A 17236-nucleotide genomic window follows, 5' to 3' on the forward strand; every position below is an offset into this window, starting at 1 on the left:
CAAATGCCTAAATAAACATTTATTTAGAGAAGGCATTAGAAAGGTATATATAGGTTTTAATTTGTCATTGTTACTAAAGAAAATAAACAGCTTTTATAGTAAAATAGGAAATAGGAAATATATTTTAGGAATTACAGGTTAGGAACATTTGTAGGTGACAGGCCTGAAAGAATACATTGGTGAATATAAAAACTTTTATTAAAATATTCTATATCCTAACTATAAAACAGTAAAAACAGTCATACAATCATAATAATTGTACAAAATGAACACACTCATTTATGTAAGGCTGTAAGGCATAAAAATATGTTGCAATTTACACTATGGTTCAATGTAGATTACAGCTTAAGTACTAGACACCATTAAAAAAATAACGACTGATGTGTAACTAAAAATGTAAACACTTTTTATGCCTTAAAACAAATTACTTAAGCATATTAAAGGACAGTATTAATTATTATTCTAATTTCGAAACCATGTTCAATTCAGCTGATATTTTCTTGTAAACTCCATATAACACAGTTATGTGACAAACATGTAATAATGCACTAGTTAAATAGGTACTAGGGTATGTGTTCCAGCACATTTCAATAAGAGCAAGTAATAGAAACCTAAAAATAACTGAGTAATTATTGGACCATAGCAAGTAAGGCAGGCTGTGGAAATACCATGAATAAAACTGATAGTGAAGGCTTCTTGAGCACATGACACCAATGAAGTTAACAATGAACATTGGCAGAATAAACAATTGAGATAAAATATCAAAATTGATACTGTAGTGTGGATCTTTGTCTTGGTCTAGTGGTTTTTTAACTGCTTTCTTTCCACCCTTTTGTGAAGACTTCTGTAACATTCCTTCAAATGAATTAAGGAAATCCTCCTGTTCTTTCGTCAAGTTTTCTTGTTCTTCATTCTTTTTATTTAATTTTTTCTTCATCTCCTTCTTTAGTTTACTTTGCCTCTTATTTTCTAAATTTTTGGCATCAATTTGAGGTTGAACCTGTTTCTGTACATACTTCAGACGACAATAACTTTGGAAATATTTTATACACATTGGAATAAATATTATTAGCAAGATAACATGTATAGCCAATAAAGTCAAGTGAAAGCATTTATTTTCAAATATTTCTACATCCAAGAACCTGTAATTAACAGTCCAAGTATGATTGAATACACGACCCAAATCAAAACTTCCTTTGAGATAAGCTATGGGGCTGTGCAACAAAAAGGGCAACCCCAACACTACTTGAATCATACCACAAATGAACAGTTGTATAATAGTTCCCTTGAAACCCAAATTAGTCAAATAAAAGAAGAATAGTGCAGGAGCATAAAGTAGTATGTTCATTTTTACAGATACTCCTAAACTATAGAATATGCTACCTAGGTACCATTTGGAGTCCACAAAGAAATTTAGAGCAGCATACAAGAAAAGCACAGCAATGGGGTCATTGAATAGTCGCAACACATAAATGGAGTGAATTCTATATGAAGTCAATATAGTAATGACTAGGACATAAGGTGGAACTTTCTTTGTTTTTATATAAATTCTAAGAACAAGACATAACTGCAACAGATATATTCCAATGAATATGTATTGCGCTAGTTTAATGTTTTCACCTTGGCCAGTAACGAAATACAGAAATGAATAGATATACACAAATCCGGCTGGGTATACTAGAGGTCCTGTGTCTCCTCGGAGCTGGCTGTAGTCCAATGTTCCATTTAGGAATCCCTCACATTCCTGCATATAAGCTTTCCAGTCGATTTCGGTATACGGCACACGTTCCACTACTAGTATGTTAATTATTAGTTCGGCAACGACGAGGGCTAGCGCAGTAAATGTTAACTGTGCAGGGTTTACTATTAGCCCTTTCATATAAGACCATGTAAACATCTTCGCGAATTCATGACAAAACTCTTGAAATCTGGTCTTACCGCCCATGGCGAATGTAATTTCTTGTTTGCTCCACTTATCAAATTAACATAGATGTAACGTTCAGGTAAAAAGAAGCTCGACAGACTTCGTTTATTATTTCTATTTTAAGATTAGGTCACAGCACCGGTCTGGAATACCCCGGCGGCAGCAGCAACATCAATTTGACAGTTGACAGATAATACGTAGACTTTGCCAACTTCATGTCATTGACATTTGGCAATTTGGCACAATTGACAGCAAACCGAGTTTGTTTGATTGAGTTTGATAGTGATGGAACCGTAGACTTGGGATTTTCTGTCTACGGATGGAACATTTTGATAGAAATAGGCAATTTAAATATACATAAAATCAAAAAACAGATGTTTTAAGGGCAAAAGCGAAATTATGAATTCAGTAGGTTGTGCGTAAATATTTTATTTTAATCGACTTCGAAAACGGCCGTTAACTGTTTCGTACAATATTGAATTTGTATAATAGCTATTCCGAAAGATGTTATTAATGTTTTATGGTTTAACAACAAAATTTGTAGATGATAATACACATAAACTAACAGACCCCTAATTTGTATATCGTAGTGTGATGCATGGGATGGTATACATTATATTCCTTCCTTATAGTTATCTACCTACCAATCTAAGTTAAAATGCTTGTAGGCCGCTCAGGACGTTATATGTATAACGGGGGTGGGGGCTGGGCGCAATGGATCGGTAGCCCATAACAAATCCTTCTGAATGTCATTCTTAGTCATTGAACACTTGGCTATTAAGGAACAGGAAACTGTAAACTAATCTGTATCTAAATACATATTCATAAGCCTCAAGGTACCTGCTGACCTTTACTAAGTAAATAGGTACTATTATCTAGTGTATCTATGAGCTACGTCTATGTATCTGCGTACAATGGATTAATATCCCTAACGTCCTTTGTGCAACGTTATCTTTTTTATTAGGTTTCCCCTTGGCTTACTTTAAGGCACGCACGTTTATTATTTTATGAGGATAGCTGCTAGTTAACTATCTATTTACAACTTATATTTTTTAAAGGATTTAAAGATATGTAAGTAAGTACTTACGGTACCCTACCTACCTTACTGAAAGGTCCTTGACCGGCGATATCAATTGTCGGATTCTCTATTTAGATTTTATGATGTTTACAAAATCCTTTTATTTGATTGTCTACGTTATCTGAAATAAATGAGTAAGCGTATTACGCTGGTATATTTCAGATGAGCAAGGCCAGTCGTTTTGTATTAAATGAACAACAAATTGTAAGACACATTAAAAATGTTGCGCGCATTTATGGTATAAGATCGTATTTAAAAGTTAAAGTTTAATAAGTAACATAATTAAAAATAATTAGTTAATTATGAAGTTTATAAATACATTTACTGTTATTTTAATTCTTTCAATAGGGCAGAAAGTGTTGGGGGCAGATGTGCTTCGTAAGTAAATCATTTAAAAAAGTATTAAATATCAAATTCAGGGTTTCATAAGTAGCTAAGCTAAGTTACTTACGCAACTAATAGGTTGCAAGTAGCACAAGCAGGGGCTTGTAAAATAAGTAAATGGAAAAAACATATTTTTATTTTTGTTGTGGTTTTATAATATTAAAAGGCACAAAATATTCACGTAAGAAATTAGTACCTATATACAGAATTCCATAGTACTTAGTATTGAAATACCCAATTACTAATTACCTAGCTTACTTAATATGTCTTGTTATTCTATAAATGTACCTATAGGTAACGAGTCGGTCCCTAATTACAATAAAATTCATATTTTATTTATTTTTTGTGTAGAATTAACCTGTAATTCAGAAAATCATTATTATCGAACTAAGATTACGTTTGTTGTAGCAAAGAACTGTATTGAAGAACAAATACTAGATGCGCTTGCAAAATGGCGGAATGGGACCATTTCACCTTCAATGCCTTCGTTACAAGGGATAAAGGTAAACTCTGTAGAGGGTTTATACGAAGGCTTCGGGATAAAGTAAGTAATTTTCATTTTTTATTTGATGAGAGTTCGGCTCTCCCGCGTTTAATTTCGAAAGTATTACATAATTATATTCGAAAAAAATTCTTTATTTGTTTTTTCAGGATTAGATACAGGACCGGTGAAATGAAATTGAGTGGCGTGGAAAACTTTTCCATCGAACAACTATCTGTGGCTGCAAAAGATTTGGAAGCATCTGCGACTGTGCGATTTCCAGTATTGACGTTAACATCGGGTAAGTAGTTCGAAATAATTTATACTACCCTATCTTTAATGAGTCATAGAGAGCCTGCGAGCCTTACTATTTATAGGGACAATGTATGTCGGGGACGCGGGCCAGGGCGAGATAATGAAATAAAATATATATTTTTTCGTAAATAAGCTACAAAACAGCACTTTAACACCTTAGCAACTAAGACTGGCCATATATCTATGTACATCGTGGTTTAGTTCAGTAAGAGTTTCATGTTTAGGGCAAGAGGAATATTTTCATGATTTGCCATTTCCATCCTCACAAAAAAACCTTATCCGTTTCAAGTCACACCGAGACTCTAAGAGTCAGTTGGGTGCGTATCCTCGCCAAGCACGCTCCTAATGGATATGAGTTCCCGTGTGACTTGAACTTGAAACTGAGTTGAACTTGAATTGTCCCCTATAACTCTCGCCAGTAAGCCGTACCACATACTTCGTACTATTACAATACATAATTATAAACAATTATTGTTCGAAATTTCAGATAATTATAATCTTAAAGGACGTGCGTACGTGATGTACCCTCTGAAAGGGTCAGGACGAATGAAGTGAGTTGATATTTAGTAGGCAGACAAATTGAACATAATATTCTATTTAATTTATAGTGAGTGAATTACTTATACAAGAACTTTCTTTATTTAAAATCCTAATCTTGAATAGCGTCCCGTAGTTTAAAGTCATAAATAACCAACTTAAATTATTAAGAAATTGTAGTGAAGCTTATTAAGATTTTAATGTTTCAGAGTAATTTTCCAAAATACTAAGGTGACACTGGGAACAAAGCTAGTTCCGAAAGGCACAGTGTATCAAGTTGAAGATGTTAACTTAAACTTCAGTGTTAAAAATGTTCAGGTAAGATGGACCACTCAAACCTACCCTAAACCCCTAATTTATTTTTAATTAGACCAAAAATGGGAGACATTCAACAAAATTTTTAAACTTAGATTATGCAACGAATTATTCCATGTGAAATTCTAATACTTATTAATTATTATTATGCGATATGTTGCGTGTTGCGCAGCAGTCGATCGCCTAATCGTTAAGAAAATGTGCAGTCGTTTTCACAAACAACTAATATAATGATTAAAAAACACATAAGATACATACTAATTGTTATTTTTGTGACAGATCGATTTGGAAGATAGTTCGTGGCCAATAAATACGGTGTTGAACAGCAACGCTATGCAGATTTTAGAAAGCTATCGCAGCGAAATGGTGGTCGCAGCTAAAGACATGTTGAAGCAGGCAATCAACGGTCACCTAGCAACGACGATATCTCCGCAGTTATTGAACGACGTTGGAAATAACTTATGTAACCTCACATCCACATTGTCTGCTCTTTACGTTTAAGTAAAATATACCTAACATTGATTCCATCCAGATTTATGTATCTATTACATATTATTGTATACGGTATTTAAGCATTTTATTGACTTATTTTAAACAGAAAAGGAATAAATATTGTTGATTCAGTTTAGATTTATTATTTTTAGCCAGTTTATTCTACACATAAGTTTTACCGAAGATGGTAATCCTAACCAAAACAATGTAATGAAAGACTTTTGAGGGTTTTACTTTACTCGTAGAGATATAGGTAGATAGCTTTATTGACTTCTAGTAAATATACTTTGAGTATAGCACTCGTCATCTGTTCTAAAGGGTTATTATAATATCTTCGTAACTACGTACATTATCTCGTACGTTAGTCCCAATGTTTAATTCGAGCTAGACGAAAATTAATATACATCTATGTATATGATTACGGCTACGATTATGCCTACGGATACGGCTACGGCTACGGCTTCAACTACTGCTGCGACAGCAGCTATAGCTACGGCTACGGCGACGGCTCCAGGCTACGGCTACGGCTACTCCTCCAGCTATGGCTACGACTATGGCTACTTCTACTACTACGGTTATGGTTACGGCTACGGCTACGGCTACGCCTACAGCTAAGCACTCGTTTGCGGATTAATGGGAATTATTTCTATTTATTTTATATTTCTCAATTATGATCGGATAAATAAGTGACATTGATCGACGATCACGATCGTTTGACGAACAAAATAAATGTAATATAAAAAACTATCAGAATTAAAAAAAAATGCTTATTTTTGAGATTTTACTTTTATTTCTCTTGGATCCTGGAGATTAGAGACCTGACTTTATGGCTGTGGAACGATCTTAGGTAAGGGGTTTCCTTTCAAATAAAATAAGAATTTTTAAAATCGGTCCATAAATACTCACACGGACTTTTCGTAAAAGCGCTTAGACTGTTTTCATATATAATTTTTTCAGATGAAGGTATAATCAATTAAGCTTGATGATGAAGGAAATATGCCATATTTATAGATCTCCTCTGTCGATCGATCTTTGTTTATGACTGAATCTCCGCACAACTATTACTTATTATCAAAAATTGATCTAAATACACCCATTTTAATTGAAATAGGTACGAATGCGAGTTACAAACGAAAAGTCAATATATACTATATTGTGTGTATTATGTACCAAGTAAGTAGTCGTTCTTAATAGTACTTTTATTCATTTAAGTACTCATATGAGTAGTGTGGATTAGTTGGAGCTCTAAGATGCAAGTTGCGGTTCCTGTCGGAAGGTTTAGGCGGTACGAGGTAGTCGACGACAAACCTCACAGGAATCTGCGCAAGTTCCTCGTTAATCAGCTTCACCACTACTCTAGATACTGAATTGACGAGGTCGTCTAAAGGCTTTTTCGTAAATTCCTCTAACGTTGTTTGGAGCTCCGCTATTTCTTGAAGTATTTTAAGTGAAATCTGAAACATAAAAATGAGTATTATTCCTTTGTTTAGATCTACAACTGATAATAAGGGGTACTCAGTTTTATTCTGCATAAGAATATCTATCCATAAAGGGGTATTTTATTTCTTTTCCCATTGTCCTTTCATATGATAAGTACTTTATATTAACAGTTAATTTGTAATTGATATTAATTGTCAGATAACTTGATTTTATACATGTCTACATACAGAATATAATGAAACTGCTGAATCAGACGTTACATTTTATGAAATGTGAGTAATATTACCATAATATTGCGGACGTCTATGGTGATGTCGGCGTCCACGATTTGAAACACATTCACATTTGAAGGTAACATCAATTGTGCTACAGTCAGCATTCCTGAAACCTTCACATCGTTCGAAAATGTGCTGTGAAATAAATAACGTATTTATTTTAAATCTGTACATCTATCTATACAATATTATGAAAATCATCTGCAGCTGTTGATTAGTCTTTCTTAAACTCGAAAACGGCTGGACCGACTAGGCCAATTTTGGTTTTGAAATATTCAGGGAAGGCTTAAAGATAAGGAATATGATAAAACTACAAGAAAATTACTAAAATGGTCAATTTTATTTTCCCATACGAATTACGGGAAATAATACTGGACGAAACTGAGGCGAGGTAATATATCACGAGGTAATAATTAACAAATTCGTTCTTATGTAATGTCTACGTAAAAGCCTTTAAAGCGGGTATGAATACTCAATTCAAACATATGTTTTATATGAACCCCTATTTTACATGCAACAATATCTGTTTTAAAAATGCTAATCGTCTCACCTAATATTGCCGATCGAAGCGAAGTGATGTTTATCTATCAATCCGTTTACAAAAAATACACCTGTAAACAAAAAGTACACCATGCGTATGATATGTGAGTGTATTTTGTAGACAGTGCCGGTGGAACGGCCACTGACACCCCGGGCGAAAATATTGTGGCGCCCACTTGAGGGAAGCAATATCAAGTGTTAGTTTTTTGCGGATCCCATCGGCGGCGGCATCAGCGCCCCCCAGAATTTGTCGCCCTGGGCCATCGGCCCATCACGCCCCCTAACGCCGGCACTGTTTGTAGATGAGCAACCTAGGAGATTGTTGAGTAGCAAATGAGGCAATACGATATTATATAAATGGTACACAATGAACCCATATATTTGTTTTGTTTTCTATGCTGAACTTATTGTAGTTCAAGTGCGAGTAAGACTCCAAATCATCAAAAGGCAAATCCTGCGCTTCTAATCCTAGTATCTGAGCAGATTCTACTAAAATATGTTATAACATAAATAGCTATTAAAAGTCTGGGTACCGTTTGCTGATAAAAAGGGGACACTCAAGTTGAAGTCCACTCTAACATTTTCTCCAAGACGAACTGCTAGATTATCCATGGTAGCGCGCTGAAAACCTTGGATCATAAAATCGTATAGATGTAGAGCCACTCTGTAACACAAAATGACATCATTAAAAACATTTATGTTAGTATTTTGCCTCATCAAGCAAAAATTATAAGTATACATATTATGAACGTTTATTTACTAGAGAAATCCACATTTAATTTAATGATAGCACTGGTATTCATATAAAATAATATAACATGATAATATAAAATCTTTTTTTACAAGTAGATGTGTGATCTGTTACTTAAACTTAGTGATTTTGTTTTCTCAAACAAGTTCAATGCAACAGTAATAATTTTGTTATATTCTGTAGACCAGAATGTTCCATGTAAGTAGAGGTACGGCTTACTTACACGGCATTTACTTCCTGTAGAACGAAACGATTGACAGATCTCATTAGTTTTGTATCAAATGTAGGAAGGAGCTCTTGTAGAAATATGTCCGCGTTCTGCGTGGCCACCACATCATTCGGTAGGAGTGGGGTGTACTCCAACTCCGGGGGACCTCTGGCCTTCTTGTGGATGTGAATGGGTCCCGTGTCGAAATTCACTACAATACAGTTGAGGCTACCATGTAATTGTGAACCGTAGAATATTGATAAATAATAATTATTGTTCATGGTATTTAAAATCTCCGGGCTATGTTCAAGATTAAAACTACTGATAGTTGTCAACCACTGTTTAAAGAGTACCATATACTGAACTTCCGTCATTATACATATTAAATGGTAAACTCACAAAGGACGGCTTGCGCTGGGAACACGACACATACAATTTGCAGTATAACAATCAGCATGGTGGCGCTGGTAGGTTACCGGTCTGGTGGACAGTGTACCAAGCGTGAGCGGCCAGGGAGGTAACAGTTGATCTTGGACTATTTGTTCGGACCAGAGAAATAAATTAATTTTACATTCGTACTATTATATTAAATAGTATCGTGTAGGATACAAGCTTTCTATTCAACTAAACATTTATTAGTTAATTGATTTATGTTTTTCTTAGTTTTATCATTATTGCAAATTGCCAATATAACCGGTTAACGTACAATATATTAATATTTTACTCTTGAATAGTTAATGTTTTTATGTTCATTAATTATATTACTTAGTTTTACGACCTAACCATGACAATTTTGTTATAGAACTAATCTAACTACACGATCATGAATATTGCATACAAATTAAAACACAATTTGTTACTTATCGTATATTTATTATTGTTTTGTTATTACATCTATATTTTACTCTATGATTCGAATACGAATATTAGGTGGGATTTTGTCAGGCGTTGTCGTAGTAGGTAGGTATATTCAATCATCTGAAGACGCAAGTAGTGGCTACGTGAGCCAGTGACAAGTGTACCTATGCCATTCTAATATGGTTTCTTTCAAAATAAGGTTTCGATTTTTTTATTAATACTATTACGAGTACATTTATAATGGTAGAACATTTGTCGATCAATGGTCCCCTTAAAACCAGTGGTTCCCAACTGGTGGCCCGCAAAAGTCAAGAATGGTCTGCGTTATGAAAATACAATACAAAGACAACAAACTGTCCAATAAATATCTACTACAGATAAAGTTATAATGAAACTTATGTCAAAGGAGAGGAGCAACTAATTTCAATAATCCAAAAGTTACTATTTTTATGAGTATTGGTGTGGAACCACATAAAAAAAGTAATAGTGATAGTGGTCCCTAACCTAATAAGAATGATATAAAAGTGGTCCTTGCCCAGGAAAAGGGTTGGGAACCCATGCCTTAAAGAGTTAAGATAAATTAAAATAAAAAAAATATTTATGAAATAGAGCTGTAAAATGAAATGAATTAATTTATTATTAGTTGTTTAATAAAATACATTTTTTAATTTCGTTACGATATTTTTTCATTTAGTAAAGCCTCATTTGCGGAGACGCTGCGCGTTTGGTTTTCTTCGTACATTGCTGCGTCATCACTCGCGCAAACACAAACATAATATTATGAGCAATGTATGACGGACCAAGTGTGATCATACATTTCGAAAACGGTTTGGTTGGTTTAGGGGCGGTTGGTGAAAATGGCCATTTTCACACAGTAACTCCTTACTTGTACTGTTGGGTGTCATTTATAGGTTGGTGAAAACCAAAATATCGTTAACCTGTTTTAGCTAAGGGATTCCTTAGAAAAAGGCGACGAGGCCCCAGATGACCCGCAAAGTCATCTGCAGCTCGAGTGTGATACTATGGATTCATCTCATGAAATTTTTGGGAACTATAGTTCTAGTCGGCCGCGACTGACGGTTCGAATTGTTTCGAACTTTTACATTATCTTGCAAATGATATTTATCACAAGCTAAAAGCTACTTTTGCTCTCTTTTTAAACATCTCTAGTTATTTCTGTCTTGTTTTTAGTTTTAGATTCATCAAAATTTCACTATCTTCTTCTTGTAGCAGTACCTAATATTATTAGTAGTCTTTTCAATTTGTAGTTGGCAAAAGATCGCTATCAAAGGAATTAGAGGTAAGGCGATCGTGCACACGCTACCCGCGGTGGTTCAGGTGGTGTTCGAGGTCCGACTACAGACACCAGCCGCCGCGGGCGTAATTAACGTGCCGCGGGACGCCATTATTGGACAGTGAAAGCGTTGCTTCCACCAAGTGATTTTTCGTAACAAAAAATGCCTGATCTGAAGTTTCAATAAAAATAAAAGACTTTATGAGTACTTCAAAAGTTAGAAGTTTAATTATAAATAAATCATTGTAGGCTATGTATAGTGATTTACAAAAGCGAGGATGGTTTGGCGGAACCCAGCAGGTACTGTAGTATCTCCTTGGCGGTGATCTGCTTGAGCTCATGGCTAATGGCCTTCAGAACTGCGCGGAGTATATCGTCCACGACCAAGGAGTATTTGTTTGTATTATTCAGGAACTCCACTACAATGCCTCTAAACTCTTCAGCGTGCTGATCCATTTGCATCGCGAGCTGGAAAATTATAAAAAGGTTTTAATATAGTTGTGAATATATCACACGATACGTTGTGTCTTCTACATATTCCTTAAGACAGGTAGAAACGTTCACAATTAATGTAAATTCCACTGAAAAACTTTATAATACTTTGTTCGATACGATCGAACTTCGAACTTGATATCCCTTTATCAGTTCATCCGTGACCATGGCGCTTGCAACAGTGCCGAAATATCGGAAACTCACAAAAACTAATAAACATGGTAAATATCCCGTTTTAATTTCGTCGACTGCACGGTTGGTGCGGTGGCTGGGCAACTGGCTGCCGCGCAACGGGTAGCGGGTTCGATTCCCGCACGGAGCAACTCTTTGTGTGATCCACAAATTGTTGTTTCGGGTCTGGGTGTCATGTGTAAGTGAACTTGTATGTTTGTAAACGCACCCACGACACAGGAGAAAATCCTAGTGTGGGGCAACGTTTTTTTATAAACCAAAAAAAAAAACAAACAAACAAAAACAAATTTCTAATGCTGTTATTAGTGATCACGCCAGTTTAAAAACTTATATTGATATTCCTTTCTTGCATAACAATGAAAGTAAGAAACACAATTTTGAACTCAGATAGGTACCAATTACGTTACTTCATGTAATTAAAGTTGTACAGCAACGCGGACGAAGCCACAGGCAGAAACTAGTGTTGTAAATTAAGGCAGAACTTAATGATGGTAGTTGTAGGAACTTACTTCAACTTGGGACACATTGATTACTACATCGGCGTCTTTTACTTCGTACACCTGGTTGTTGCCGTGCTGCGCTATTACTGGTCCGACCGCCACCTCGGCGATTATATGTTTAGCATTTGCACTGAAAACCATAGGTATACACTTATTTAGGATAATCTCAGGAATTCTATTTTATTTATGTACACAATTTGTTCAAATACAACGAAGACATCGCTAACCATTAGTGTCTGATCACATGCTACGCGTTGAGCGCGCGTTATTAACGCATGCTTACAAGTATTTTATTCAGCCTAAAGCTATTTTACTTACACATCGTTAGTGGATATAAAGGTTCTTATTAAAAAGTACCTAATTAATATTAAGTGAATAACAAATATTAAGTAAAAACCTCAATCATAGGTAAAAAATGATTACTTTTTAAATTAAATATAACATACCTCGCGTGACCATTGACATTCAAAGGTTTGCCGTCCAATTCTCCGTTGACTGCAAAGTTAACTGAAATAGAAATTAGGAAAGTAAACTTACGCTGTCGAGGAACAGAGTGATGACAATAGATAAAAGTTTAAAATAATAATGGTTACTTAAAATTTAAACTTGAAAATCTAAGCTTAAACTATTACGCAGATAACTTCGATGTCACAACAAAGAAGGAACAATTGAACATAACGTAATTGAACATTGGACTGCACTGTTGGCACGGCGGCTGGCAAACGTCTGCCGCGAAACGTGTAGCGGGTTCGGATCCCGTGCGGAGAAACTTTTGTGTGATCCACATCTTATTGTTTCGGGTCTAGGTATCATGTGTAAGTGAAATTGTATGTTTGTAAACGCAAGAGAAAATCCTAGAGCCCACTCTCTCGAGGGCATCGTTTTAAAAATTATGTTAAATGCTTACTTTCAGCAGAAACTTCAGGTAGAGAAGCATTAAAGTCAATCCTAGAAGGATCCATGCGTACTTCTAGACCAACCAGTGATAAGCTTCTAATTCCATTCACTACTACGTTACTCAGATGAAGATTGCCACTGAAAGTTCGTTAACTGTAGTCCCTAAGATGTATGGCAATTATGTGACAATAGGTAATCGCCGTAAAAGAACGCTTGGGTTATGTTTATGTATGTGTGTGTCCCTCACACACCGGTGGAGGTTCAATCCTCCTCCCCAAACGCACAACACTGGAACTACTTTGCTGTTGCTTTAAATAAACCGAATTATGAAACTGATTAATAAAAATGGTAACCATTGTGTTTCTAGTTCATTCTTCACTATTGGAGTCTAGGCTTTGGAACGAGTAAATTGTTTCACCTGTTATTATAGATAGACGAACCCTAAGTGCTTTTTCAGTTTAATTAAAATAAAAACTTTTATTTAAATTTTGACTTATTGTAAAGGTTTCTAATACTCACTGGAATCTGACCTCAGGGAGATTCACGGAGTAAGGTCCCAAACTAGGAATGGCGAATGGGTTCAGTTGAGGTACATTCTTCAAGAAGGATACCAAGGTGCCAGCCTTGCGGGTCGCGTGCTTGTCGTCGGCAGTCAGCGGGTGGTACTTGAGCGGTACCGTACCCGTCGCTGTAGTTACATGGATCGGGCCAATTATTTCCTGCCCTGTAAAACAGGAGATTATAACATAAAAATCTTATCACATTATCTTTTTATTCTATGATCCTCATCAGTGTTTTTTATTTATTGAAGCTTCATGCATATGGCTGTACGTTATATACCAGTCCGACTTTAGTCCGACATTGATGTTTTAAAGGCCTCTAACATTACATTTTCTCTAAAGTCCCCATTTATAAGATACATTGAGAAAAAATAATACTAGAAAATCTAAATGTATAAAATTGCTACGCCGCGCTGTGGTACCATCATAGCATTCATTCGTAGCCGCACATGCACATCTGCTACGCCGTAGCGTCGTAGTACAACAGGAATAGGCAAATGTACTATCCTGAAAACCGCATCAAAATCGAAGGGCAAGGATCTAACCTACGAGAAAGGAATTGAACATACGTTTAAGCTATCGAGGTGTTAAGCAGGGAGCGAGTGGCCTCTTATATAGAAAGAGTTTGTTTTAACAATATAAGTTATGCAGATGATATGGCGCTGCCGCTGCTGAGTGCAGTGCCGGTGTGGGCCACTGACACCCCGGGTGAAAATATTGTGGCGCCCACTTGAGAAGCAATATCAAGTGTTAATAGTATTTTTAATTTTTTTGGCACCCCAGAATTTGTCGCCCTGGGCCATCGGCCCATCACGCCCCCCCCCCTAACGCCGGCACTGGCTGAGTGCCTCGGTCTGTGGCCTCTGGAAGTTGATTGCTATTGGCGATGGACACCACAATTATAATATATCTTTAATTCTTATAACAGACCAAGTTTTCAGTGCATCAAAATTGCCAAACATTGCACTTTCTTTCTTAGATTCCACTAAGTTTTGTATATTTTAGAATTGTCGATCAAGACGATATTTACTTTTAAAATGAGTTTCGCTTATATGAGGCTCGATATCGAATTGATGTGTTACAGAATCGCACTACTGGAACAAAAACAAATCTGTCTGCTATTCTACTGCTATCCTAAATAAATCTGGTCTGGTTAAATAAAACTTAATTTTATTTAAACGTAAAGTTGATAAAATATTATAACTATTACAAAACACCATGTATATAGTCCTCTGATTTCGGTAACGGCAACCTTACATAATTTTTTTCCTGAAGTGACTGGCCAGACGCAACTTAGTTTTAAAAATCCGATCACAGTTAGAGCAGTAATGCTGGCCGGCAAAGTTGTATGTATAAATATAGGCGGGCTTGAGTCGGAATGAATAAGTACTCACATGCTTGAACCGAATAAACGACGGAGAGGACGATTAGGTATCCCTTCATTTTCGTGTGAATAATCCTTTGGCACTGCGTGCTTTACAATGCATTCATTATATATATCAACACGCCAATCATTTCCTTAATTATTTCTTTGTTGTCTTCATTGGTCACAAGAAATTGATTTTTCACTGGATAAACTATACAATGTAGTATTATCGTATCCATGTCTAATAACTACTTGTATACCGGTTATTGGTACATGGTTTCTGTACCCACTAAAAAGGTTGTATACGATGTAATATTTTACGAACCATAAAAAAATATTCATGATTCAATTACATTTTCGGTGTGTGCTGGTCCCATCTCATTACATGACATCTTAAAAATAGATAAATCATGAATTATTGTTTTCTAAAATTAGTCCGCAATTAGAACGACCCTAAGGCTACGTGTATGTATAACATGTGTTCGATGTATAAAAACACCCATTTCTTTATTATGGATAGTAAATATTGATATTCAAGGTTTTATATTTAAATATTGCAGTCGTTGTTTAATTATTCGACGATTATCTACAATTTATGATTATTTACTATTTAATATTAATCATACGATGGGTTTGGTCGAATATCGGCTATTAATTTTGGACCTGAAATAACATGAAATTTAAAGAATGGTGGATAAGATAAAATAAAAATCTACTTACATACAAATTTATAAAATATGAAAACATAGTTTTGAACGGATTATATTATTTTAAAACGAAAGTGTTTACGTATTTACTACAAAAAGTAAACGTCGAAGTAAGCATACATCGAATCCATTTCGTTGACTGACTTAAAATGCGTTTGGAAATGTTAAAAGTAGTAAAGCGTGAAAACATATTACACGTCTCCTTAATATTAATTCGTACATAATCCCGTAACGAATTAAAACACATTATTATTATTTACAGTACCCACTTAATGCTATTTGAAAATTCTAAGTATTATTACAAACTAACCTAAAGTTTAGTAAAATTATAGTTATCATACGACTTTCTTTAATCACATACTACCTAATTAAAAAATAATATCGTAGAAGTGCTAAAGACTTACAGAAGTGTCTACCACTATATTAAAATAAGCACAGGCTCATTTTAATTTAATATTACTGATCATTTTTTTTAAATGAGACGCAACTCAGTCACGCTCCATGCAACATTGTCGTGTTATTGGTCTATCGAACTCTACCATCTCCTGAGATAACCCGGTTACCCGGTTACTATGTTTAAAACATAACCTAAAGGCTCAAAATTAAATATTACAGGAAAAGGTAGTCTATGAAAAGTATTTTTGTAGGCTTAAAGCATAGGTCATAAAAATACTTAATAAAGAACACATAGTAGGTACAATCAAAATTTTAATACTCGTGTTTATTACATATTTTATAGTTTTCCAATATAGGTAGCAGGTACTACTCTAGGTTGATAATTGAGTAATTTACATGACGTAACATTTTCAATTCATTGTATATGAATATTGCAATTTAGTTTTAAAAAATTGTAAGAACATGAACATAAATGAGTTAAAATCCACGTAACTCGGGTTGAACTCGAACTGTTATACCTAGTGGTGCGAGAATCCGCAAAGGTTTACGGTTCCCCGCAGCCTTTCACAGACAAATACTTAAAAATATGTTTAATTCATAAAAGAAAATTCAAATAATAATAATAATTTCAATGTAGCCAACCGTTGAAAATGCATTAGATATGAATATTTAATTATGTATTCACGTGTGGGCGACGGCAATTGATCCACAAGATAAGTAGGACTAAAGTAAAATGACGCAAAAATTGTAAATACTTTTGTAAATAATATAATTATGTAAGTACATAATTAGTTGAATACAGAGGATTGAAAAGAGCGTGAACGTCACTGATTAAGTGATCATCCTTCAAATAATATAATACCTATAGGTATGGTTGTGTGCAATGAATGTGTAACGCATTACAAAATAATAAGCTTTTAAGAAACGCTTTTTCATGCAGGAGAGCCATGCTTCGGTACAAATGGGCAGACTTAAACCTCACAGAAAACCGACGTGAAATGTCGTTTTCGTTATGTTTCGCCGTATGAGTGACAGGATACCAGAGTATTCTCTCTACGATAATGCAATCAGTCTCCTAAAGTCATGCCAAGTCTATGAGGGATGACAGCTTAAAGTAATGTTAGAATGTTGCTGTTTGCGTAACGTTGATCACAGTGAAGCATCTATTCTGCTTAGATTTCTCAATTAAGAAAGGATAATAAACACATTTTATGAAACACAACCATTTTTATTT

The 17236-nt window shown here is 35.0% G+C and overlaps 4 protein-coding genes across 4 annotated transcripts; 1 reads left to right on the forward strand and 3 right to left on the reverse strand.

Moving 5' to 3' along the window:
* Positions 1 to 313: 313 nt before the first annotated feature.
* LOC118262670 (lethal(2)neighbour of tid protein 2) lies at positions 314 to 2109 on the reverse strand. The gene has a single exon (XM_035574212.2). The coding sequence runs from the start codon at positions 1943 to 1945 to the stop codon at positions 458 to 460; it is 1488 nt and encodes a 495-aa protein (XP_035430105.1). The 5' UTR covers positions 1946 to 2109; the 3' UTR covers positions 314 to 457.
* A 976-nt stretch (positions 2110 to 3085) lies between these two features.
* On the forward strand, positions 3086 to 5657 carry LOC118262693 (uncharacterized). The gene is made up of 6 exons (XM_035574236.2): positions 3086 to 3380; positions 3795 to 3930; positions 4038 to 4168; positions 4670 to 4733; positions 4929 to 5037; positions 5314 to 5657. Exons 1-6 carry the CDS (start codon positions 3305 to 3307, stop codon positions 5533 to 5535), a joined length of 738 nt encoding a protein of 245 aa, XP_035430129.2. The 5' UTR covers positions 3086 to 3304; the 3' UTR covers positions 5536 to 5657.
* A 1009-nt stretch (positions 5658 to 6666) lies between these two features.
* On the reverse strand, positions 6667 to 9361 carry LOC118262704 (uncharacterized). The gene is made up of 6 exons (XM_050697437.1): positions 9140 to 9361; positions 8756 to 8951; positions 8315 to 8445; positions 7792 to 7852; positions 7253 to 7376; positions 6667 to 6980 (listed from the first exon to the last, which is right to left on the reverse strand). Exons 1-6 carry the CDS (start codon positions 9195 to 9197, stop codon positions 6726 to 6728), a joined length of 825 nt encoding a protein of 274 aa, XP_050553394.1. The 5' UTR covers positions 9198 to 9361; the 3' UTR covers positions 6667 to 6725.
* Positions 9362 to 11098: 1737 nt separating this feature from the next.
* On the reverse strand, positions 11099 to 15095 carry LOC118262690 (uncharacterized). Its single transcript, XM_035574231.2, has 6 exons — positions 14928 to 15095; positions 13493 to 13697; positions 12984 to 13111; positions 12523 to 12583; positions 12086 to 12206; positions 11099 to 11360 (listed from the first exon to the last, which is right to left on the reverse strand). The coding sequence occupies exons 1-6, from the start codon at positions 14974 to 14976 to the stop codon at positions 11157 to 11159; spliced, it is 768 nt and encodes a 255-aa protein (XP_035430124.2). The 5' UTR covers positions 14977 to 15095; the 3' UTR covers positions 11099 to 11156.
* Positions 15096 to 17236: the final 2141 nt, after the last annotated feature.

Source organism: Spodoptera frugiperda, chromosome 12 (genome assembly GCF_023101765.2).
Source record: "Spodoptera frugiperda isolate SF20-4 chromosome 12, AGI-APGP_CSIRO_Sfru_2.0, whole genome shotgun sequence".
Classification (NCBI taxonomy): Eukaryota; Metazoa; Arthropoda; class Insecta; order Lepidoptera; family Noctuidae; genus Spodoptera; species Spodoptera frugiperda.

What these genes read in the sequence shown, in the direction of transcription:
- LOC118262670 (XM_035574212.2), bottom strand. Translation starts at nt 1,945, where the DNA reads ATGGGCGGTAAGACCAGATTTCAAGAGTTTTGTCATGAATTCGCGAAG.
- LOC118262693 (XM_035574236.2), top strand. Translation starts at nt 3,305, where the DNA reads ATGAAGTTTATAAATACATTTACTGTTATTTTAATTCTTTCAATAGGG. An exon ending in GTTGGGGGCAGATGTGCTTC is followed by an intron (nt 3,381 to 3,794) that starts GTAAGTAAATCA and finishes CGTTTGTTGTAG; the next exon opens with CAAAGAACTGTATTGAAGAA. An exon ending in TCAGTGTTAAAAATGTTCAG is followed by an intron (nt 5,038 to 5,313) that starts GTAAGATGGACC and finishes TTTTTGTGACAG; the next exon opens with ATCGATTTGGAAGATAGTTC.
- LOC118262704 (XM_050697437.1), bottom strand. Translation starts at nt 9,197, where the DNA reads ATGCTGATTGTTATACTGCAAATTGTATGTGTCGTGTTCCCAGCGCAA. An exon ending in GCTTCGATCGGCAATATTAG is followed by an intron (nt 7,377 to 7,791) that starts GTGAGACGATTA and finishes TTTATTTCACAG; the next exon opens with CACATTTTCGAACGATGTGA. An exon ending in TAGACGTCCGCAATATTATG is followed by an intron (nt 6,981 to 7,252) that starts GTAATATTACTC and finishes TTTATGTTTCAG; the next exon opens with ATTTCACTTAAAATACTTCA.
- LOC118262690 (XM_035574231.2), bottom strand. Translation starts at nt 14,976, where the DNA reads ATGAAGGGATACCTAATCGTCCTCTCCGTCGTTTATTCGGTTCAAGCA. An exon ending in ACCTGAAGTTTCTGCTGAAA is followed by an intron (nt 12,584 to 12,983) that starts GTAAGCATTTAA and finishes TTTCTATTTCAG; the next exon opens with TTAACTTTGCAGTCAACGGA. An exon ending in TCAATGTGTCCCAAGTTGAA is followed by an intron (nt 11,361 to 12,085) that starts GTAAGTTCCTAC and finishes ATAATTTTCCAG; the next exon opens with CTCGCGATGCAAATGGATCA.